This window comes from Corvus moneduloides, chromosome 23 (genome assembly GCF_009650955.1).
Source record: "Corvus moneduloides isolate bCorMon1 chromosome 23, bCorMon1.pri, whole genome shotgun sequence".
Taxonomy (NCBI): domain Eukaryota; kingdom Metazoa; phylum Chordata; class Aves; order Passeriformes; family Corvidae; genus Corvus; species Corvus moneduloides.
The window spans coordinates 5,838,175-5,861,232 of record NC_045498.1 but is presented as its reverse complement, the minus strand read 5'-3'; the positions used below and the strand labels follow the sequence as shown (position 1 = coordinate 5,861,232).

At 60.3% G+C, this 23,058-nt stretch overlaps 2 protein-coding genes across 2 annotated transcripts; both read left to right on the top strand.

Moving 5' to 3' along the window:
* The first annotated feature begins 1,406 nt into the window (after positions 1-1,406).
* HPCAL4 (hippocalcin like 4) lies at positions 1,407-5,125 on the top strand. The gene is made up of 4 exons (XM_032132462.1): positions 1,407-1,503; positions 3,102-3,271; positions 3,386-3,601; positions 3,844-5,125. The coding sequence occupies exons 2-4, from the start codon at positions 3,110-3,112 to the stop codon at positions 4,039-4,041; spliced, it is 576 nt and encodes a 191-aa protein (XP_031988353.1). The 5' UTR covers positions 1,407-1,503; positions 3,102-3,109; the 3' UTR covers positions 4,042-5,125.
* Positions 5,126-7,109: 1,984 nt separating this feature from the next.
* NT5C1A (5'-nucleotidase, cytosolic IA) lies at positions 7,110-17,981 on the top strand. Its single transcript, XM_032132460.1, has 6 exons — positions 7,110-7,249; positions 12,914-13,081; positions 13,817-13,946; positions 14,174-14,296; positions 14,728-14,912; positions 15,141-17,981. Exons 1-6 carry the CDS (start codon positions 7,154-7,156, stop codon positions 15,507-15,509), a joined length of 1,071 nt encoding a protein of 356 aa, XP_031988351.1. The 5' UTR covers positions 7,110-7,153; the 3' UTR covers positions 15,510-17,981.
* The last annotated feature ends 5,077 nt before the right edge of the window (positions 17,982-23,058 follow it).

Genomic DNA, 23,058 nt, shown 5'->3' with positions numbered 1-23,058 from the left:
GCCGCTGGGGGAAGCTGCAGCCCTTCGCATTCCACGGAGCCGCTGGATGGGGAGGCTTTTAGGAACCAGCGGGGCCCTGGCAGCTCTGCCCCCGCGGGTGGGAGCTGGGGGGATGCTGCTGCAGGAGTGGGGAGGGAAGGGCTGCCCAGTGTGGTCAGCCCTCCATGACCCCCACGCACCGTCTCAGCACCACGGTTCGGGGTGCCAGAGCCCCAAAAAGGACATCCCAGGACCTCACAGTCACCCTGATCCTCATCCCAAGGGCATCCCTGTCACCTGGCACCCCCCTGCCTCTTCCAGCCACCCCGTGCCCCTTCAGCACCCCCTTCCCATGCGCTGAGCTGGGCCGGTCTCAGCCCTGGCAGCCTGTGCTGCTTCAATTAAGCCCTCATTAATTTTTCAGTCCCCCTGAGCCCGCCGGGCACGGGCGGTTTGCAGAGCTGCTAATTGGTGTCTTCTCTACTCCACATCCAAGCACCGGCAGCGGGGCTGGGGGGGGCTCATCCCCACCAGCTCTCGGGGACGCTCACGGAGAGGCTTTGGGGCCACACTGAGCCGTGTCCCGCGCCCAGCAGAGGCTGTGGAGGCGACCCAAAGCCGTGGGGCTGAATCACCTCGTTCCAGGTGGGTCCAGCCCCGCCCAGGGACACGGCACAAGGATGCCACGTCCAGCCGTGGGGCATCCCAGCCCTCCTGCCCCCAAGGTGCGGGGTGATGGAGCCCTGCAGCCCCACTGCTGCGATTTTTGTGATAGTTGTGATTTTTGTAACCCAGCCCTATCTCATCTCCAGCTGGGGCAGTTTCTGCTGCTTCCTGCAGCAAGGGCGGGTGTAGCTGAGAGCCCTTGGAGAAAGGCTGAGCACCCCACGGCACCCCACAGCCCCGCTGGGGATGGGATGGGGAGCAGCCCTGGCTGGCCGGAGGCTTCACGCAGGCTCCAGCTGCAGAGGGGCAGCTGCGGCCGGGCCCGGGTGGCACTGGGATCCCAGCAGGATGCCAAGGTCACCGGGAAAAGCACTCGGCGATCTCCATGGAAACATTCCACGTTTGGTTCTGGAGATCAAAGTGGTTTTCTTGTCCCTCTCTCCTCTGTGCTTCAGCTGCGGCTCTGCCAAGGGATGAGCCACTGGTGTGTCCCAGTGTCCCCAGTGCAGTGCGCGGCCAGCATCCCCCGGGATCCCACTGCCAACATCCCTCTGCATCCCGGTCCGAGCATCCCCCCGCATCCCACCTCCAGTATCCCCCAGCATCCCGGTCCCAGCACCCCTGTACCCCCCATATCCCACCTCGACCCCCACCCCGCGGCCCCTCCCGGTTGATTGACAGCGCTCCCAGCCAATGGACGAGCGTCGCCGCCGGGGGGGCGGGGGGCCCGAGGCTACAAGAGGGGCGGGAGCGGCGGGGGCTGAGCCGGCGGCTGGACCGCGGCCCCTCCGGTACCGGCAGCGGCTCCGCGCCCCGCCCGGCCCCGCCGAGCCGCCACCTGCCCGCGCCGCACCACAGGTAAGGGCCGTCGGGGCTGGAGCCGCACCCGCGGGGCCGGGACCCGGCTCCCCGGTGCGGAGCCGCCGTCGGGGCAGGTGCCGGGAGCCGCTCCCGGGAGCCGCTTCCAGCGGGTGTCGGGGCCGGTGGCCCGGAGCTGTCCCATAGTGCGGGTGGGGAGAGCATCCCCGTGCCCCCATCCATCCCCCGAGCCCCTTCCCTGCTCCCTGGGGTGCCAATCCAGGGGTGCTGCTGGAGGCTGGGGTGCTCTGTGCTGCCCGGGATGCAGCCCTGGGGGGGACACCCGTAGTGACGCCCTTCTGTCCTGTTTTGGGACCGGCAGCCGCTGATCGGTTGGTGCTTTGGGGTGAGCGTGTGGTGTTCCTTTCGGGTGCTGTTCCCTGCCCTGGCATGGCTGGGCGCTGCTTGGAAAAGGGAATCGAGGACTGTGGACCAAAGGATGCTGCTCTGGAGTCCCGGCCACTTTGGGGGCTGAGGTGAGGGGCTGCATCCTCCTGCCAGGGCGACTGTGGGAGGTGTGGAGGACACGGATCATGGCAGGTCTGGCCATGCACGGTGCCTGGCATGGTTTGTAATCAATGCCAGCAATTTAGAACCAGTCCGTGGTGCTGGGGGGGCTCGTGGAGCCGAGCTCGGGTCGCTGGGGAAGCCTTGTGCTCCGTGGGTGTCCGGACATTCCCTCGGCTCCGGCTGCCGAGGGCTGGTGGGTTCGGCGCCGCCGCGGCAGACGGTGACAGATGCTGGTGGGATGATGGGGCAGGAAGGAGCCGCTGCCTGTGGGATTCGCCGGGAGCACGAGGAACCCCCCATCACCCCTCCCAAGGTGCCCCCGCGTGCCCCGAGCCCACGCGGCCAGGACATCACACCCCTGAAAGGAGACGGTGCTTGGTTGGGCTCCAGGTGAACTTCTCCTCAACTTCATGGAGAGAGAAGCTGCAGGAGCTCCCGGAGAACCATCTGCTGCTCCGGCTGAGCGGCGCTGGCAGCCGAGGCTGCGTGGGAGCGGGCACGGCGCGTATCGGAGCGGCTCCGCTTCCTGCCCACACACCAGGGCCTTGCCAGGGCTCCCTGCTGCTGGCAGCCCCCTGGCCAGACCCTGTCCTCACCAAGGGCTGGCCAGGAGCAGGTTGGGCATGGCTGTGATCAGCTGGATGCCGTGAGGCCGATGCTGCCAGGGAGGTTTTTATGTGCTCTAATGGCAGATTCTTCCCTGTCCCATCCCTAGGGAAGGTCTGGTGGAAGGTGTCCCTGCCCATGGCAGTGTGGCTGGAGCTAAACGGTCTCTGAGATCCTTTCCAACCCAAACCGTTCTAGGATTGTCTGGTTGTGCTCTGGTAAAGGCCATGGGAAGAGTTCTGACTTTTCAGTTGCTTTTGGAGTGTTTTCCTGCAGCCCAAAGCGAGCTCCTGTACATCTCCAGCAGCAAAGGCCACAGCCACATTCCCGGTGCCACAGCTGCTGTCCTACATGGATACCCACCAGCCAGGTGGATCAGCTCCAGCAAGGAGAAGAGGGATGCGGGATCACGCAGCTGCCAGGGTGGAGGAGGGCCTGGGATGACCATCCTTCTCCAGCCTGGTGTGGATTTCCCTTTCCAGGGGCAGCCATGGGCAAGCACAGCAGCAAGCTGGCCCCGGAGATGCTGGATGACCTGGTGAGGAGCACGGAGTTCAGCGAGCAGGAGCTGAAGCAGTGGTACAAGGGCTTCCTCAAGGACTGCCCCACCGGCATCCTCAACCTGGAGGAGTTCCAGCAGCTCTACATCAAGGTGGGCTCCAGCCGTGGGTTCTGAGTGCTGCCTGGGGGGCTGGAGCACCTCAGGTGCAGCCTCGGTGCCAACTTCTCCCTCCTCACTTCAATTCCTCCTCTCTCCTTCCCGCAGTTTTTCCCCTACGGAGACGCCTCCAAGTTTGCCCAGCACGCTTTCCGCACCTTCGACAAGAACGGGGACGGCACCATCGACTTCAGGGAGTTCATCTGTGCCCTGTCTGTCACCTCCAGGGGCACCTTTGAGCAGAAACTCAACTGGGCCTTCGAGATGTACGACCTGGACGGGGATGGGAAGATCACGCGCCTGGAGATGCTGGAGATCATTGAGGTACTGGCGCTTCAAATCAGCAGGGATTGTTTGCTTTTTCCAGGCTTTTCACAGCTCTTGGGTCCCTTTTAGCGCCATAAAAATGAGTTTTCCTACCCAGAGCCTTGTCTGAAAGGTGCTTGATGTGTCTCTGATAGAAATGGGTCCCAATGAGCAGCAATCCTGTGCCTGTCCCCTGCCTTGTCCTGGGATCTTCCATCCTTCCAACATTCCCTCTCATTCCCATTCTCATCTTTCTCCAGGCCATTTACAAGATGGTGGGGACTGTGATCATGATGAGGATGAACCAAGACGGGCTGACGCCTCAGCAGCGAGTGGACAAGATCTTCACAAAGATGGACAAGGACAAGGATGACCAGATCTCCCTGGAGGAGTTCAAGGAGGCCGCCAAGAGCGACCCCTCCATCGTCCTGCTCCTGCAGTGTGACATGCAGAAATAGAGCCCTGGGGCTCAGGGCTGGACTGGCTGCAGCCAAACTCTGCCCCCTGTGATGGTTTCAATCCCCATTTTTCCCCCGTTTGGCCCCAGGTATGAGCCACTTCCCATCCCGTTCCGTTCCTCCTGCTGCCCCTGCTCCGGCTGCATCCCGGGCAGTCCCCATTCCACACCCTCCCAGGGTGCTCTGAGTGCTGTCAGCCCTCTCCCATCCTGGAGCTGGACACCCTGCAGCCTCTGGCGTGTCCTGGCTGACCAGGGCCAGCCGTTCCCACAGCCCTGCTGCCTCCTCCCTGCTTTCCCCCACTGCTCCACCTGGCCCATTCCCTGATCCTAACGGAGACCAACTTTGTGCCCTTTCTGCTGTTCCCCCCGCCCCGTTCATGGCTTGTGATGTCTCCAGGGAGGCTGAAAAGTCTCAAGTCCTGCTCCTGGTCCCTCCTTCACTGGCAATTCCCTGGAAGGCTCCCCAGGGGGGCCAGGGCAGGGTCTTGCACTGGCTTTAGCTCTTCCACCTCCACTTTTCCTGCTGGGAACAGCCAGGGTTGGTCAGGACACCTTAGTGGAGAACAGAAGTGTGCAGAGCCAGCCTTGGATGTGGCCACTGCCCGATCCCAGAAGCCACCTTCCATCCCATCAGGTGGGTGACCTCCACAGCTGCCCTGGCAGCATCTTGGGTGCTCTGCAGCATTTCTGACCTTCCTCAGGCGGCACCTGGGGTCCCAAACTGGAGGCGGGGTCAGGAGCGTGGCCGTGGAAGGCAGGTCCTAGTGCTGCTCCGGGGTGTGTGGCGCTGCTGTGGGGACAGCTGGGTGCTGGGTGGGGGCTGTGGAGAGGCGTGGATGGGTCCTGTACCTGCTGAGCCTCCTGGCAAAGTTCTGAGCTCACAAGAAACAAATCTGTCCCCTTCCTCCCCCCGCTTCCAGCCTGCTGCACCCACCCCTCCTGCCCCAGGCCAGGAATATTGTCCCAGGTTGGTGTTTAGTCTGCACGTTGTGGTGTTGATGGCTGTGGTGTCTGTTAGGAGATGGTGAAGTTGTTACCTATTTTTTTAATGGAAAAATAAACTGCCCCCCGTGTGTGGTGTCCCCCCTGAATGGTTTATTGGGGGGCAGCTGGCTGGGGACAGTGAGGTGACAACGCTGCACTCCTGGGCATCATTTAGGGGTCTCACCTGAGCCTGTGGCACCCCAAGGGATGGAGAAACCCCTGGGGACAGCACAGGCTGGGGAGCCTTGAAGGTGGGTGGGAGTGAAACCCTTCAGTCGTGCAGGCAGCTCTGGGGAAGGGAATGTCACTTTTGGGGTGGGGAGGCCCAGACCCCAAATTTCCCTGGAAATGGGCTTCATGTGTCATCCAGGAGCTGGGCCCTGGCTGTGCTCTTCCCTCAGGGCTGGTGGCTCTGTCCTGGGCTCCACTGGGGACCTGCTCCTACTGCATCTTTGTCCCTCTTTTCTCCACCCCCATCTTCCCCGCACAGATTTTCCTCTGGCCGTTCTTCTCCCTTAGCACCCTGCACAGACGGTGACTGTTGCTAAGGAGCTCTCACCAAATTTTAATCCTTCTCTGTAATCAATCCTGGGCAACCGGGCTGGCTCCTGGGCAGCAGGGCTGGCTCTCAGCTCACCCCATCCCACCTGGATCCTGCAATTCCCCAGCCCTGGTGTGTCCTGCAGCAGCCAGCACCTGAGCACGGGGATGGGAGGGTGCCAAAACGCTGGCAGGGAGTGTATTTTTAGGAGTGCTGCTGAGGGGAGAGCTCTGCACCTCGGGCTCGGCTGCTGTGCTTTCCAGGAGCGCACGTGTGAGTTTGCAGCTCAGCAGTGCCCGGCAAAGAAGGAACGGGGCAGGTTGTCCCCACCCTGTGGGAGCTGGGGACGTGCCAGGGATGCTGCCTGAAAGGGCAGCAACTCAAAATCTCTAGAGAGAACTCCAGGAATAGCCTCGGTGGTGATTCTGGAGCTCTCCGAGCTCCCGCTTCCCTGGGGCCACCCCGAAGGTGGCTCAGGTGTTTCCCAGCAGGGAGCTGCAAAGGCCCTGGGGAGAGGAACTCTGTGAGGCTGAAATGATGTCGAATTCCCAAAAGGTTTGGGATTCCTGGAGCCAGCCCTGCTCACCAGCACACAGCTTCCCTTGGCTCTGCTCTCCTGCTTGGAGCTCGGTGTGAGCGGGGTGGGGTTGGATCAGTCCCGTGGACAGGGACACGGGGGGTCCCCAAGGCTGTCATCTGTAGGGAGGGTTGTTCTTTAGCTGAAACACGGAGATTTGGGTGAAACCACAGGGCTTTGGGTAAAACCCTGTTCTGTGACCTCCCCCGGGAGCTGCCCTGTTCCAGGTGAGATCCTCCATCCCTTGCCCCTTCCTGGCTGATGGGTTTTGGTCTCTGGGATGCACTCCCTGCTCCCCAAGGGCTTCTGGGGGTCTGCTGGTCGCGGTGGAGTTTTTATCCTGAGTTGAATGTGCAGCTCTGTGGCTGCTCCGACCAGCACTGGTGGGGCTGGAGAGCCTTAATTAACACCCGCACTAATTCCATTAACCAGTGAACGGCACAGGTCACCCTGCCACGGAGCAGGGTCCCACCACGCCTCTGTCCTCCCCTGCTACCACCACCCTGGCTGCTCCATCCTCTCCAGCTCCCAGCACGGACCGCCCTCGGGCTGTTCCCTGTGCTCCCCAAGGATGGCCAAACCCCAGAGAGCCGCGGCGTGGGACGAGCAGGAGCTGGTGTCCCCAGGGCTGCCCCATCACCTCCTGCTCCGTGTCCTCCCGGGGCTCTGCTGATGCCACCTTTGTCCCCAGCCCCTTCCCCTCACTCCCGGGGCTTCGCTGCCCCCGGCGCTGGCTCTGCCCTGGAGCGGGGGTTCCCTCCTCGGTTCCCCGCAGCTCCCCGGTATCGCCGGGGGGAGCGCGGCGGCGGCGAGGAGCGCTCGGTCCCGAAGAGGTTAATCCGTGTCCCGGTGGACTGAAACCCCGGAGCTTCATGGGATGCCTTATAAAGCGCGTTCCGCCGGGCCGGCCCCGGCTCCGGGAGCTCCCGGGACGCGCGGAGCCGCCGCCGCGCACGGACCGGAGCCGCCGGTGCCCCGGAGCTGCCGGTGCCCCGGAGCCGCCGCGCTATGGAGCCGCCGGGCCCCGCCGGGGCTCCGGGCCGGCCCTGGGATGAAGCCAAGGCTTTCTACGACAACCTCGCCCCCAAGAAGAAGCCCAAATCGGTGAGAGCCCCCGAGGCGCCGCGCAGCGCTCCCTGCCCCGGGGGGATTCGCTCCTCCCGGCGCAGCCCCCGCCCCGCCAGCCCCATCTCCCGCCGGTGCCCCCGGGGCTCTCCAGGTATCCCATCTCCTGCAGGCTCTCCGGGGTCCTCCTGGGTGCCTCATCTTCTCTGGATTGCCCCGTGGAACCCCCCAGATGTCTGTGGGTCCCCCATCTCCTCCAGGCTCTCTGGAGTCCCTCCCGGTGCCCCCCTTTCCTCCACGTACTTTGGGGTCCCCCGGAGTGTCTCCATGTTCCCCATCTCCCCCAGGCTCTGTGGGGTCCCCCATGGTGTCTCTGGTGTTTCTTTGATCCCCTGCCTCCATCCAGGTCCTTGGGGATGCCCTGGCTCTCTCCAGGCGCTCCTTCATGGCATCCCTGGGTTACCCCTGGTTGCCTGGGGTCTCTCCGGATGCCCCCGGTCTCTGTGGGTTCCTGCAGATCCCTGTGGCGCTCCTGGGTCCCTCCTGGGCTGAGGTGCCCTTGCAGAGTGGCCCGGTGCGCCATGAGCTGCCTGTCCCCTGCGCCAAGGAGGGAGGAGGCCCTGCCAGGGACAGGAGGGGTGGCACTGACAGAGCCGGGGGACAGCCCAGGAGCCGAATCCCTGCCCGGGCTGTCACAAGAGTGTCGCTTCCCCTGCCAGGCTCGCCTTTTCCGGGAGATTACAGGGACAGCCTGTGTTATCTAACGAGGGCTGAGCCTGCCGGGTTTGAACACGGGAGCGCCTGGAAGTGCGGCCGTGCCCTGGAATAGCTGCGGGAGAGCGGGGCTGGCAGCCCGGCGGGGCTGGGGCTGTGCCCGGGGCGAGCTGGCCCTGCCCCTGCAGCCTGTGAGCCGCCCCAGCCACCCTCAGGGCTGTGGGAGCCCCGAAACGTGGGGCTCTGGTAGGGGGCGAGGTGGGCGCCTTGGTGGCACCTTCCGTGGCAAAGCTCTGCGTGTGAGCTCTCCACGAGGGGACGTGTCCAAGCCCTCGCTTGGGGCAGTTCCCTGCTGGGGACCCGAGTGCCACCCCCGGTCCTGGAGCCGCTGCCAGCTCCCGTCGCTGCTGCCCGTGCCCTTCCCAGAGGAGAGGGACAGCCCGGCTCGGTGGCAGGATGCAGCTACTTGTCTTTCATGCCATGCTCTGCCCATGGATGCCAGCCCAGGCTTCTCCTCTTCCTCTCCTCGCAGTTCTGTGGCCAGTAACCCATCCCTGCTGTCCAGCGGGGGAAACTGAGGCACGGGGGCGCTCAGATCCTGCAGCTGGGCTGTGCCATCCCTCTCTGTGAGGCTGGGGGTGATGCCAGGCCCTGTGCCCCTCTGCTGGGGCAGGCTGGGGGCTCCGTGCCCGGCGGGCAGCCGGCTCAGCTGCCCTCGGAGCGCCAGGCAGCTGTCAGCCCCGGGGTGACGGATGGCTGCAGGGCGCTTTTCCGCAGTATAAATAATGTTCTCAGAAAACTCAAAACCACCCCGGCCGTCGCCCTGAACTTTAATCTGATCCCGAGCAGGGGGCTCGGGAGGAATTCTGGCAGCTCTGGGCACTTCCCTGGATGCTGCAGAAGACCAAATTCTCGTGATTAATCCAGTGTCCAGAGGTGGATTTTGGTCATGGAAAAGGAAGAGGAAAGGTTTGCTCCAGGGTCAAGCACTGTCCTCACTCCAGCTACAACATCCCAAAAATCGGGCACATGGGTGAGACTGATGGGTCCTGAAGGATTTCCTTTGGGAAATGGGGTTTGGCGTCGTCCGTCTGCACCCTTGGGAGTGCTGGGTCTGTCCATCCTCTTGGCCAAAGGGAGCAGGAGGGAGCTGTGGGAGCTGCGAGGTGGCAGGAGAAAAGGTGATTTTGGGAACGGGTTATTGGGGCATTCCTGCTTTGCAGTGGTCCCAGCTCTTCCCATGGCAGCTCCGGTGCCGCTCCTGCCAGGGAGGTCAGCGATGAGACCTGTCACCCTTCAGCAATGCTGGAAATGTCCCCCAGCCTCTCCGGTGACGCCGAGGGGGGCCAGGGGGAGCTGGTTTTCTTCTGGTTCCCTTCCTCTGGGCACCCATTCGGGACCCATCGGTCTCTCCCATGTGCCTGATTTTTGGGATGTTGTAGCTGGAGTGAGGACAGCGCTTGACCCTGGAGCAAACCCTTCCTCTTCCCTTTCCGTGACCAAAATCCACCTCTGAATATTGAATTAATCACAAGAATCTGGTCTTCTGCAGCATCCAGGGAAGTGCCCAGAGCTGCCAGAATTCCTGCAGGGTTTTGGGACGGGGTTGGGTCCAGCTCCAGGCAGTGTGAAAGGATCGAGGGGTGCAGAATGGGGTCCCCACTGTGGCTCCTGCTGGTGGTGGCAGTGAAGCTGCTGGGCTTGGGTGGCACTTTGGGCACCTGTGGCTCTCGTGGGTGCGAGGACACGGTCCTGCCGCGCATCCTGGCAGCCTGTGGGATTTCCAAATGTCTGCCTCTAATCCTTGGGGGGCTGCTGGGGATTTACATCTGATTAGAGCAGCGATTTAAAGGCTGCCAGCTGCTGGGTCCGCAAGGGGAAAATTGGGCTGTTTGCAGTCACTCCTGAAATACACCTTTCCCCCAAAACTGGGGGGTTTGGGGTCTGGGATGGGGTTTGCACTCGATGGAGCTGGAGCCTGATGGAGAGGTCTTTTACACTTCTGAGATGGGGTTTGGACCTTGTGGACCACCTGGAGCTGTGCCAAGGGCTGATGTTCCTCTTCGGAGGGCTGGGCTGGTGGGACATGTCCCTGGTTGTCCCTCCTGTCTTGCTGACCCTAGGGATAGACCCAGGATTGGGATGGGACCTTTCCCCACCCTGCCCTGCTCACACTCCTCTTAAACCCATCATCAACTTCTTGCTCAAGGTTCAGGACAGGGCTGGATCTGACCTTCCTGCGGGAAGGGAGAGGAGCTCACCATGAATCCCCAGGCAGCAAATTCAGTTGGATTCAGCTGAGAGGAGCCTGGACTTGTGCTGGATGAGCTTTCACTGACCTTGGCTGACCTTGGATGCTGCTCTGAGGGGAAAACAGAGTTTGTGATTCAGCCCGAGCCCTCTGGGGCTGGGGCAGCCGGAGCAGGAGGCTGTGGTGGGATGGAGGCTGTGGGATCAAATCCATCCCAGCCAGGACTGGGAGTGGGACCCCTCCCATGCACGCATTTCCTGTTAGAGAGGAAGGGTGTTTGCCTTGAAACATCCCAATTTCTGGGGAGAAGTGGGGTTGGGTGGGTTGTTTGCAGCACTCAGACGGAGGGTTTGAGGTGCCGCGGTTCCTGAGGCTTTTTAAAGCTCATTTTTGGGCGTCGTAATGACCATCTGCAGCACTAATGGGGACAGAGAGGCATCCAAACCACCTCGGGGAGGGAACGCTTCCAAATGAAACCTCCACTTCAAAGAAATGTCAAAATGCAGATCCCTCCTCGCAGCGCAGAAATCGCCTCATTTTTCAAATGTCAGCATTTCCCAGAGAACAGCGGGGCCGTTCCAGCCCAGCCGGAGCTGGGAGCCGCGTTAGCACCCGCGTGAGACTTTCCTGCCCCGAGTGCTCCAAAAGGTGCAAATCTTCCTTGGCAGGATCCATCAGGTCCCATTCCCAGAAGCTCCCTGCCCGCAGGCACCCGGGGCTCCAGCAGCCCACGCTGGGGCAGAGTCAGGCCCCGAGCTGAGGGTTATTTTTATTGCTGTGTTTATTGCCTCTTAAATGAACCTCCCGGAGGGCTGGAGCCTTTCGGAGGCGGGGAAGGGACCTTGAGCAGCCGGCGCTGTTGCGCAAGGTGCCGAAGGTGTGCGCCGGTGGGGGGGAGAGGGAGAGGGAAATTCCCTCTGGGCACCCGGCTTGGCTTGTGGCCCCAAACATCCTTCTCAGCCCCTTGAACACGCCTCAGTGCTGTTACATTTGGGCTGCTGACCTGTTTTCTCTGCTGGGAATCTCCCTCCAGGGCTGACCCTGCTCCAGGACCAGGGAGCAAACACCTGGGAGCTTTCCTGTGTACCCGGCACCACAGGGATCTGGGAGCAGGATGGAGCAGCAGGACTCCAGCTAATGACCGGATGTCCCAAGACCTTTCATAGTTATTAATAGTTTCAGCTAATAAATGGCCCATGACACCAGGGTTATTAATTAATGAGCTGAGGTGCCAAGGCTTGGCCCGTGACCAGTTAAAAGCCGATGCTCCTCGGGGACCTGGCTGTGGCTCACTTGGAGCGGTGCTGGTGTCGTGGGTCGGGTCCTGCCTGTGCTGGGGGTTGTTCCCTTGCTTTCCTAAGAGAGCCACTTCCCAACGAGATCCGGTTTCCCTGCAAACGCAGCGGGAAAGGGGTCCCTGTGGCAGCAGTGATGTTCTCAGCCCCAGCTAATCTGTGTCTCGTCCTAATCGCCCGCTGTTTAATCGCTTTGCTGGGGATTTGGGGGATTTTGGGGAAGGATGCAGCCTTTGGAGAAGTGCCTGGGATGGACCTGGCGCTGGGCATGGCGTGGAGGCTCCCACTGACTCATCCCGGGGTGGGGCTGGGGGCAGAGCGAGCCCCAGGGCGAGCCCAGCCCTGCGGGGAGCGAATCCCCGGTGAGGTGCGGACGGGGCAGCTCGGCCTTGCCAGGCTGCTGCTCCCCGTAAAGCTCAGCCCTAGGCAGGGTGGGAGCTTGGACTTTGGAGCAGCTGGGTGTGCGGAGCAGCTGGAGGAGGCACCCTCCACCCTGGGCAAGTGGCATTGCTGGAGGATTATTCACGGATAACCCGGCACAGAGGATCCTGGAAATCACAGAGGATCCTGGAAATCACAGGGGAGCAGGGGCGAGGTGCTCCTGCAGCGCTGCCAGCCTGGATTTCGCAGGAACACATCCCTGAGCTCCCAGGGAGCCCCTGAGCCCCGTCCTGCTCCCTGGACTCCTCTGTAGGGGACAGGGCTCCCTGTGCCAGTGTCCCTCCGTAGGATTTGCTGTCCTGGCAGCCAGGATTCCTCACTGGCCATCAGTAATTAAGTTATTTTTGTGCTTGTGAGTGAGGGACGGGGATTAACACCCTCCCTGCCCTCCAAGGGGAGATGGAGGACGAGTGGGGGTCAAGATGAGCTTGACTTTCCCGCCGTCCCCTCTGTCCCTGCCAGGTCCCTCTGGAGGCGCCTTCAGCTGGAGGAGGTTTTGGATTTGGATTTTGGATCGAGCCCTCGAACGTGAATAACAATGACTCATAAATCATTGCTTGCACCACCTGTTTGTCATGTTTCCACCCACGATAACTGTATGGAGCGTTCAGAGGAGCTGAGCTGGCACGGGCTGTTTGTCACATCTGGACGGCATCACGGGATGCGGATCTGGCTCAGCCGCAGAGCGCGGCTTTTTCCTGGCTGGGGGGTGGGAAAAGCCACACAAATCCCTTCTTCGTGGGCTCCAGCAGGGTCTGCCTGGGTTCTGGGAACCTGTTTGCAGCGGGAGGGCTTGGGAATGGGATCTGAGGTGTCCCAAATGTGTGGGGATGGAGCATCAGGGCTTCATCTGTTGAAGGACGGGGGTGCAGCTGCTCTGTTGCTCTCCAGATCACTTCAGAGGTGTCACCCACCCCGTGGCCTTTCACGCTGGGAGTGAGCTGGTGCCACCCTGGGCTGGGAGCAGGGGCTGCCTCTCTGATTTCCCCTCTCTGCCCACAGCCAAAGCCCGAGAATGCCATCACCATCGCCGTGTCCTCGCGGGCTCTGTTCCGCATGGAGGAGGAGCAGAAGATCTACACGGAGCAAGGGGTGGAGGCCTACGTGAAATATCAGCTGGACCACGAGAACGAGCCCTTCCTGCCCGGGGCTGCCTTCCCCTTTGTCAAGGTGAGCAGCCACAGCGCTGTGGTCCCCAAAAACTTTGGGGAGAGGACAGAGTTCGTGTGGGGACAGGGTGGACACGAGCAGGAGGGATGGAGCCACGGAGCAAACCGAGGGCAAAAAAAACCTCCCAGCAAGTGATGTGCTGCTTCCAGGGCTGGATTTTCCATCTTGAGCCCAAGAATTGAACAAATCATCTCCTTGGATCGCATTTAAAGTTTCCCTTTAGGGAATTGTCTTTTTTTTTTTTTTTAATTATGATTATTATTACAATTTATTTATTCTTGTAAATTGGCTGAGTTTAGCCTTGCTCCCGAGTCGGCCGATTTCTAATTCTGACGTGTTGAAATGAGGCATTTTGAACTTGAAAAATATTTTCTCACTCCTGCTGCAGTTCGTGCAGTTTTGGGTGCTGGAACCCATTCCCAATGAATAAATTAATCAGCTCTGTGGGGTGAGACTTGTTTCTGATTGCTTGAAAAACACTTAACCTGCAACTTGGAGTTGATTTATCCTCATTTAATTACTCAAAACCTTTCGTGTTTGAAAACAGAAGAGTAGCTAGGTGGGTTTTTCCCCCCCAAAAATGAATCTGTTTTTTCCCAGCTGGTATCAGCTTGGCTCGGGGCGTAGCTGGGGTCGGGGTTTTGGTGAGCAGAAGTGTTCTGGGTCGGATGGGTCAGGGCCACACCTGGGAGGGGGCTGGCTGACACCCACCCCGCTGTCCCTGGGGTGCTGCAGGCGCTGGAAGCGGTGAACGCTCAGCTCCGTGAGCTCTACCCCGACAGCGAGGAGCTCTTCGACATCGTCCTCATGACCAACAACCACGCCCAGGTCGGGGTTCGCTTGATCAACAGCATCAACCACTACGGTAAGATGGGGACAAAGCTGTCCTTGGTGGCTTTTGGGTGGTGTCACTGCTTGGCACCGAGAAAAGGAAACGTTTTCTCCCCTTTTTCCCGCTTCTCCTGGATTTTCTGGGGGCTGGCTGGTGGGAAGGGGCTCTGGCTGCTGACCAAAATTAACCCCGCTCCTTCCAGCAGCAAGGCTGGGTTTGGGGGGCAGCCAGGCTCACCCTGCGGTGCCTCTTGCCCTCAGATCTGTTCATCGAGAGGTTCTGCATGACGGGAGGGAACAGCCCCATCTGTTACCTCAAGGCCTATCACACCAACCTCTACCTCTCCTCCGACGCCGAGAAAGTGAGTGGGGCCATTGAAGAGGGTGAGTCTGGGGTCCAGCTCGTGGCGGGGGGCAGCGGGGGGAGCCTGGAGCCCTCAGGGGGTTGATCCCAGGAAGGATATCTGCAATATCCGTGTCCCTAAGCCCACGTGCACTTAGGGTTTGCCTTGCCCCGCATCTCTGATGCTCCAAAGAGCCTCCAGTTTCCATAGAAATGAGCCTTTCCTGCAGCTCCACAGCTCTCCCGAGGCAAAGGCGGTGGTTTTCCTCCTTAATTCCTGTATGCAAAGGGTGATTTGTCATCTGGGGCTTTGTTTTTGCGGTGGGAGGTCTCGGGGCCGAGCCGCAGGTGCTCCCGGGCGTGTTTCCTCGCGGCGTTTTGCTTCCAGCCCGGCGTGTTTTGCTCTGCTCCTCAGCGGCCGAGCCACGGGGATGGATCCTTGGATAACTGCCACCTCTTGCCTCATCCTCAGGGATCGCTGCAGCCACCATCTTCAGCCCCAGCAGGGACCTGGAGGTGTCGGAGAAGCAGCTGCGGGTGGCCTTCGACGGGGACGCCGTGCTCTTCTCGGATGAGTCGGAGCAGATCGTGAAGGCTCACGGCCTGGACATGTTCTTCGAGCACGAAAAGGCTCATGAGAACAAGCCCCTGGCACAGGTAGAGCTGGGCTGAGGGCAGGGAAAGGCTCTGGGACAGAGGCAGCCCTCGTGGGGACGCTCCCAACTCTGGGATCAAGCCAGAGCGGGGTGCGAGGTGGGGTAGGGCAGCAGCTGCTGGCCCGGGGGTGGCTGTGGGGTCATTTTTGGGGGGCTCACAGGGTGAAGGGATTATCCAGCATGTCTGGGATTGGAAGGATGGCACGGGGGCATCTCCTTGCTCCAACAGGGCCCCCTGAAGGGCTTCCTGGAGGCGCTGGGGAAGCTGCAGAAGAAGTTCTACTCCAAGGGGCTGCGGCTGGAGTGTCCCATCCGCACGTACCTGGTGACGGCGCGGAGCGCGGCCAGCTCGGGGGCCCGGGCCCTAAAGACTCTGCGCAGCTGGGGCCTGGAGACGGACGAGGCTCTGTTCCTGGCCGGGGCTCCCAAGGGGCCGCTGCTGAGGAAGATCCGGCCCCACATCTTCTTCGACGACCAGATGTTCCACGTGGAGGGAGCCCAGGAGATGGGCACCGTGGCCGCCCACGTCCCCTACGGCGTGGCCCAGAAGCACAAGCGGCCGGCGCAGGAGAAGCAGCAGACCCCCAACAGCAAATAGTGGGGCTGGGTGGTCCCCACAGCCCCCGGCATGGACATCACCCCCACCCCCCGTGGGCCGTGGCACGCAGGGCAGGGAGCGTCGGTGCTGGGAACGGGAGTTCAGCCCCCAGTCGGGCAGGGAGAGAGGAGGAAAAGCTTCCTTAATGCCTCTGTTCGTCGGGGTCTTGCGGCGTTGTCGCTGTTCCTCGTGGGGCTGGAGGCTCCTCTGTGCCAGGAGACGTTTTCCCAGCTCGTCCACGCGCTCCGCGCTCGCTTCAGGCGAAATCCCTCGAGGATGGGTCTGCCCTGTGTGGGATCTTTGTGCCGGGTGGGTTTAACCTATTTATTTAAAACCCCACGTGAATCCCAAAGCGTTCTGGCTTCCCAAGCAAATGTTTAGGCTGAACTGTTGAATTGGAAAGTTGGGAGCGCCCAAAAACCTTCCGAGCAGCTTTGAAACAAAATTTTGTCTCTTTTAACTAAAATTAAACTGTGATATTGTTCCTTCACAGCCCCAGCTGCTGCTCCCCAACGAGAGAATACTCAGTGTCCGAACTTTCGCCAAGATTTTGCCAGCTTAAATTTGGAAAAATACAAACAAATACTTTGACATATTTGAAAAAAAACAAGCAAAACAAAACAAAACAAAAAAAATTCTGTTTCCTGCTTGGAGCTTTGGGCTGGTGTATTGTTGGCCCAGGTTTTTATATTTGGGTTTCACTCTTGCATGATTTAGCACTTAAAACTAATGATCTCAGCAAGGCATCCAAAGCCCAGCTTGTCCAAGGGCTGCAGACACACGGCCAGGGCTTGAATTAAGTTGAAAGCAGGCCCTGATATATTAGGGACATCATTTGAAGTCCATTTAGGTAAATCTGCAGAGAACTTCAGCCTGGGGATTTCAATTAAAGGATTTTTTTTCTCCCTTTCTAGGCTGAGCCCATATGAGTTGATAATCTTTTTCTCCTCAGCTTCTTAAAACCGCTGGTGCTTCCTAAAATAGACACCTCTGTTAACGATGCTGTGAGAGAACCAAATCTCTGATTAAAAAACAGGATGGGAAATCAATTGGAGAGAAAACGGTGTGAAAATCACGCTGACATTTCTGCTCAAAGCCCTGTCCCAAAGGAGACGCTTGGGAGGAAAATGTAAAGATTATTTCTTCCTTGTGGGTTCTTTTTTTTCCTCCATTTTTCTTTTTGCACGACACCCCACGGCTGAGCAGGAAGGATGCTCAATATTATCAGACAGTTTTCTGCGAACTCCACGGGCTGCAATTTTCCAAGTTGAGTGTCTGGCTCTTTCCAGGGAAGTCTCAGCTCAAACAGTGAGGCTGGAGCTGGAGTCATCACCTGTTTGAGGAATACAGAAATAACCGAGCTGGTGATGCCTTCAGTGGCTCAGGAGACTTTTCTCATTGCACTAAATCCTGCTCTAGCAGTGAAAAGCAAATTGCACTTCTTCCCCCCCCCAAAAAATTCTTTTGACAGACTTAACTGTCACATCTGGGCGACAAACACCTCTCGGAGGAAGGTCTACAATCCAAACCAAAAAATCTTGGGAGAAATGAGTTTCCGAGTACCGCACCCGCCAGCATTCAGGTTTGTAGAAAGGTGTCGTCTTGTTTAACGTGAACCCAAGATTTTGGGATCTGAACTGGTCCTTGGAGACCTTTCTGGCAGCTGGGAGGGGGAGCACAGCCTGGCCTCCCAGTAAACATTTCCAAGGTGTTTCCTGAAGATCGCGGAAGCCCAGCCAAGCCCAGCTTGTACAGGGGAGAGGATGTTGCAGGAGGAATGGGATCGTCAGGCAGCCCTCGGGAACGGGGCAGGGTGCCAGGGGGGTCGGGCACACGGGGATGTGCCCGTGGGACGATCCAGAGGTAACGCTGGTGTTGGCAGGGCTGGGCTGGCAGCGGGAGGTGCGTGCCCTGCCTGGGAATGCTGTTAGCTCCGGGGAAGCGCTGGCTTCTGGTTTTGGGGCAGATTTTAGCAGATTCCTGCTGCCTCTCCAGGCCCTGAGGTGCACAGGGAGCTGGATGCAAGCTGGGGGCGGGGGTTTGGTGACCCTGCTTCGGCTCCTCCTGCTGCCAGGGCAGCTTAGGGGCTCCCTGGGAGATGTGGGGCCTGGGAAATGGGCCCCAGGTGAGCCAGACCTCCCCGAATCCTTCCCAAGCAGGGAGGATTTTCCATTCCCATCGTGGCTGCCCCTTTTGCTTTTCTACACGTGGCTTCCTCTGTTTTGTTAGGGTTTTTTTTTCCTCCTCCATCACTACAACTGGAAGACAAGGACTCGGGTACTTCCCTTGTGTCCCCTCGGGCTGGGAGGGCCAGCGGGGTCGGGCCTCTCGTGCTGTCCTGGCTGATAACTGGACTTTTCCTGCTGTGTGTTGTTGCTGTGGGTTTCACTTCGTTGTCCTCTGGTGGTTCTTTGCCATGTTAGTGGAATCCCTCGGGGTGTTTTTCCCTAATAAACCGTGTTGGTCCCAGCCCGGCTGCCTCCGTTCTCACAATGAGTGTTTGGCTCCCTGCTGCAGGGTCTGAGCTCCCTGCTTGGGACCTCCCAGGTTTTATGGTGATGGGGTGGGGGTGACAAGAAGGGAAAAAGGGGTTTTGGGGTTCAGGGGAATTCTGAACATGTGATTAAAGCACCTGGTTTGGGACTGGAGACTTGTGGGAGAGGTGGGATTCCAGGGGTGGGATGTGCCGTGATACAACCGCCTCCCTCTGCTTCGTGAGCGGCTTTTGTGGGCACCTGGGCTCGTGATGAAGCCCTGGGTAAAAATACAGCTTGGCAGGAGACTTTTGTCATCCTGATCTTCTCCCAGCCAACAGGTGGGAGGCAGCAGAAGCTCGATGGAGGAAATTCATGGCTGCTGAAGTACCGGCTCCATCTGAGCAGTGACACTGCAGCCCTGGCTCCTCCCTGCCAATGAGGGGAACAGATGGACTGAGGGGAAGCAACAAATTCTCCATCCATCACCAAATATAGCCAAGGAATGTCCGTAGGCCCCAGGGCAGCATCCCTGCTATGGGTGTTCATTTAAGGGGTGGATGGCTCTCAGCAGAGCGTTCCTGCTTCTCTGGAATGCCTTCCCCCAGCCCATCCCCAGTCCTGCCGTGTCCTTCCACCAGATGCCTGGAGGGGAAAAAAAAATTTAAAAAATCAAATTCCAGCGCAGATTCCAGCCTGTGATGCACCAGGGAATGTCCAGGTGGGCCCAGCCAGTCCTGGGAGGTCGGGATGTCCACGGCAACGCCAAGAGCTGCAAAGACAACCCCAAGCCCTTGATTGTGAGGGTTGACACCGAGATCAGGGAGGGTCAGGGAGAGGTTTGTGCAGGTGGATTTGGGATGCCTGGCTCTGCTTTGCTGCAAGCCCGAGGTTTTGATCCTGCTGCCTGTTTTCCAAGCTTTTCCCTTCATCAGGCACGGCAGGGCTTTGCAGGGAGCGTGCTTTGAAATCAAGCCCGTGGAGGAGGAGGAGGCGGAGGCAGAGCTGGTGGGAATTGTGCTGCCACTCAGCAATTGTCAGCACAGATGTTCCCGAGGTAATCACAGCCCTGAATAGCAGGAGCTGCTTTTCATGATAAATCCAGGATTTAACCCTGAGAGTTTGTGGGGTGTCTTGACAAGGGGGGGACACCCCTGACACCACGGCCGGGAGGGCAGGCAGAAAGTGGTCTCTGCTCTCCTGGTCCTCCATGTGCACCAGGGAAGTTGTGACACCTCCCTGCCTCAGTTTCCCCATCACTGTGACAGAATCACAACATCCCAGACTGGTTTGGGTTGGAAGGGACCTTAAAGCTCATCCAGTGCCACCCCCAGCCACGGGCAGGGACACCTGCCACTATCCCAGGTTGCTCCAAGCCCCGTCCGACCTGGCCTTGGGAACTTCCTAGCAAGGTGAATCCAAAACTGATGAATGATCCAGCAGGAATGTCAGGTCTAGAGGATGACTGCAACTCCTTAGGGAGGGCAAGCAGAAACCCAGGAGCGCTCCGAAGTGCAGTGAAAACCCTGCAGGTCCCGGTGTGTGGGGACCACACAAATCCAGGTCTGTGCTGTGGCGTTGGCCGTCAGGGATCCCAGCTGGGAGCTCCTCTGCAGCACGTTTGGTTTTACACCCTTCCTGGAGGGCGGAACAGGCACCAACAACCCCGAGCAGGGATCTGCAGCCACCCCAGGGGGATAAAATGTCAGGGCAGGGGACCTGGTGACAGGGTGACAGAAACACCCGGGGCTGGAAGGACAGATAAGGGGAACCTGGCGGCAGGAGAACAAGCAAAGGGCACTTGCTATCAGCACCGTGCCAGGATTTGAGCAGCCCAAGCAGCTCGTCCCTTCGACACCGCTATTTTTAGCCGCGGTTGCTGATGCCTCTGTCACCGGTGCCTAAAATGGTCCCCCCCGAGCGCACCCAGGGCCACCCCGCACCAACCGAGGCCACCAACGAAGCCGTGACTCAACGGGGCGGCTGTGGAGCCGCTCACGGCCCCGCTGGCTGCCGGAGGAAGCCAAGAGGCAGCTCCGAGCTGGGCCAGCTCCTGGGGACGTGCTCCAGAAGGTTCGCGTTTAGGGCCTGGCCCCTCGCCAGGAGTCAGGGGGGTACATGAACCCACCTTCCACCTCTCCTGAACTGGGAATTGCCCAGCTCTGACTGGGAATCGTCGCTGTCCCTCGGTGTTGGTCCTTAAGGGAGCTGTGGGATGGCTCTGTGGGAACAGCTTCCACCCACGCCGGTGGGAATAACCCTTTGGCTGCTGGGCTGGAGCAACAGGCGAAAGGGCAAAGATCTTGGGACCACAGGGCAAACCCACCCTGCTCCCTGCCTGGAGATGCCCTTTCACAAAAAGCTGCCTTGTTTTCCCCGTTCTGCCCAGACCAGCGAGCGACGGAGGCGGAGATCTCCCTGTCCCGGCGTTTCCCCATTCCTGCAGCGGAGGCTCCGTTACCAGGGCTGCGCTTCAAAGCTTTGCTGGCAGTGCTGGGACGGATGGGGCTGTGCCATAATCCCCCCTGGGAGGGGAGCAGAGGAGAGGAGAGGGGGGCTTGGGACCTACTGGAACTACAAGAAACCTGGAGAGGGGACTTTGGACAAGGGCATGGAGTGACAGGATGAGAGGAAATGGGTTTAAGCTGAGGAAAGGTAGCTTTAGATTGGATATTGGGAAGGAATTCTTCCCTCTGAGGGTGGTGAGGCTCTGGCACAGGTCGCCTGGAGAAGCTGCTGATGCCAGGGAGAATAAATGAGGGAAAATCTGCTCCGATTGCACTGTGAGGGAAGCTTGGCTTCCCCAGCCTGTGCTGACTTTTGGTGGGAATTGGAGCACGAGTGGACATTGTTGTCCGTGCTGGAATTCACGGCCGTCCTGATGGGGATGCGTTCGGCCCAGGGAACAGGGGAGCATTTCTCAGGGGGGTGGGATGGGAACAGGGACAGGGACAGGGTCAGGGACAGGGTCCGGGCCAGTTGTGGTGCTGAGCGGGTGCCACGAGAGGGCGCGGAGGGCTGTGCGGTGCCGCCAGAGATGACCTGGTGGCCCATGTCCCTCTCCTTGGTGTCCTTCACGGGCCAACGTGCCCGAAGTGGCAGCGCCGCCTTCCACGGTGCCACCCGGTGCTCCTTGCCCTCAGGTGCGTGTTTGGGGAGCGTGAACGGGCATCTCTGCCTCAGCACAGCCCCAGGGGCCACCTGAGCCCCCAGACTGTCCCCAACCCACCCCACTGCGGGGTTTGACCTCCATGGGAAGGGGTTGCTAGAAGCCCACCGAGCTGGGCGTGGGAAGGTTTTCCCCAGAGCCAATTCTGGTGTGGGACACGCGTCCTTAGGCGTCATCTCAGGCGCTTTGTCGCCCAGGGTGACCTGGCTGGGGGCTGTGGGGCCGCCCCAGATGGCACGGGTGGGGCGATGGGGGCCTGTCGTGCTGGCTGTACAAACAGGCCCCGCTTCCTCGGCGGCCTCCTCCAGGTGCGGCTGGGAATCATTAGGAGCTCTCCGCACCGGCTGAGTGTGGGAACGGGAAGAGAAAGCTGGAGAGAGGCCTTCTTTCATCTCCCCACTCCCTCCTCCCCCCGCGTCTGCCAAGCCTGGCTTCCTTTTGAATCCTTTAGCTGGTGCCAAGCGAGGGAGAAGAGGAGGGGGGAAGAAAGAGAAAAAGGGAGGGAAAAAAAAAAAGCAACAACCACAGGAATGTGTCCGGGGATCTGGCTTCATTCAGGCTGCCGAGCCCTGAATACCCCGGCTCCACTCGGGGAGCTGGAGGGAGGCCGTGGCAGCAGTGGGAAAACAAGCAGGGAAGTGCTGTGAGTGTCACCACAGGGAGTGACAAAGGGTGTCAGGGAAGGGGACACATCCCCCGCCGTGGTACCGGGGATCTGGGGGCACCCCCGGGTCGGGGTGCCACAAGTCCCACGCTGAGAGCAGAGCTCCCACATCTGGGTGAATCCCGGCCGTGTTCCAGCCCGGGACGGGGACGCGGTGCCCAGCCCGTCCCCATTCCCTCCCCGTGTGCCAGGCCTGTCCCTCCCGACAAAGGCGACGGGGCTGCCGGCGGGGAGGGTGCGAGGGGAGGCTGGGAGCCTCTTCTCTGGCACATCGGGAGAAGGATGGGTTTTGACTCGCTGCCGACTTTATTCCCAGCAAATTAATAGTTTCCTCTTGTGGCAGCAGCGTTGGCCTGTGCGGGTGCGGGAGTGCGCTGGTGGCTCCCACTGCCCTCCCAGCCACCTTTCCCCGCTCCCGGAGGGTCCTCCCTCCATCCTTGTCCTCAGCTGGGCTCCTTCCAGCTGTGCAGAGCTGTCAGATCCAGCCCAGCTGTGCCGGCCGCGGCCTCGGGAGCATCCCGGCGGGAGCGGGGGCCCGGCTGTGAACTGATGATGCGAGAGCCGGAGGTGGCGGGGGAGCGCCTTGGGTGGCGGCGAGCGAGGCGCAGCTCCAGGAAGGAGCTCTCGCTCCCTCTTGGCTTCGCAGCCGCTTTGGCAGCGCTCGGAGAAACGGGGGAAAAGCAGCGAGGGAACCACCAGCGCACGCCGGACTCTGTCCTGGAGGCACGGGGCAGCTGCAGGACGATCCCAGCGCAGGATGGGAGCACCCAGCGGAGCGCCTGGCAGGAACCTGGGGATGGGATGCGCCACCCGAGTCCCCGCAGAGCTCCGCACACGCGCTGCCCGCTCCTCCCCGTGTGCCATGCGCTCCGTGCGTCCCATCCTGCGCGCTGAGCGTTCATTCCCGGCGCATGGAAGCCGTTCCCGGGGCTGTCCGTGGGCCCGGCCGCGGCACTGACACCTCTCCCGTGTGCGGGCACGCACCGTGGCACTCGGTATCGGCAGATCTGCTGGGAACGCCAGCCATTCCTCCGGCAGCGATTGTGTTTTGTTCCCTATTTATATCCCCGGGGTGGTGCCACAGGTGGGCGATTGTTCCAGCTGACAGCCTGAAAGGCGAAGGAACAAGATTTAACTTCCTGCTATTCAATTAGAGAAAGTGAGCATTCAGCAGCAGCTGCCGGCTGCTGGCAGGAGCTGAACCCCCGCCGCGGTGGGCGCAGGGAAAGGCAGGAAAAGCTG

Bases quoted from the DNA above. Each gene is read 5' to 3' on its own strand.
- NT5C1A (XM_032132460.1), top strand. From the start codon at position 7,154: ATGGAGCCGCCGGGCCCCGCCGGGGCTCCGGGCCGGCCCTGGGATGAA. The intron at 7,250-12,913 runs GTGAGAGCCCCC...CTCTGCCCACAG, and splicing joins CCAAGAAGAAGCCCAAATCG to CCAAAGCCCGAGAATGCCAT. The intron at 13,082-13,816 runs GTGAGCAGCCAC...GGGGTGCTGCAG, and splicing joins CTGCCTTCCCCTTTGTCAAG to GCGCTGGAAGCGGTGAACGC.
- HPCAL4 (XM_032132462.1), top strand. From the start codon at position 3,110: ATGGGCAAGCACAGCAGCAAGCTGGCCCCGGAGATGCTGGATGACCTG. The intron at 3,272-3,385 runs GTGGGCTCCAGC...TCCTTCCCGCAG, and splicing joins TCCAGCAGCTCTACATCAAG to TTTTTCCCCTACGGAGACGC. The intron at 3,602-3,843 runs GTACTGGCGCTT...ATCTTTCTCCAG, and splicing joins AGATGCTGGAGATCATTGAG to GCCATTTACAAGATGGTGGG.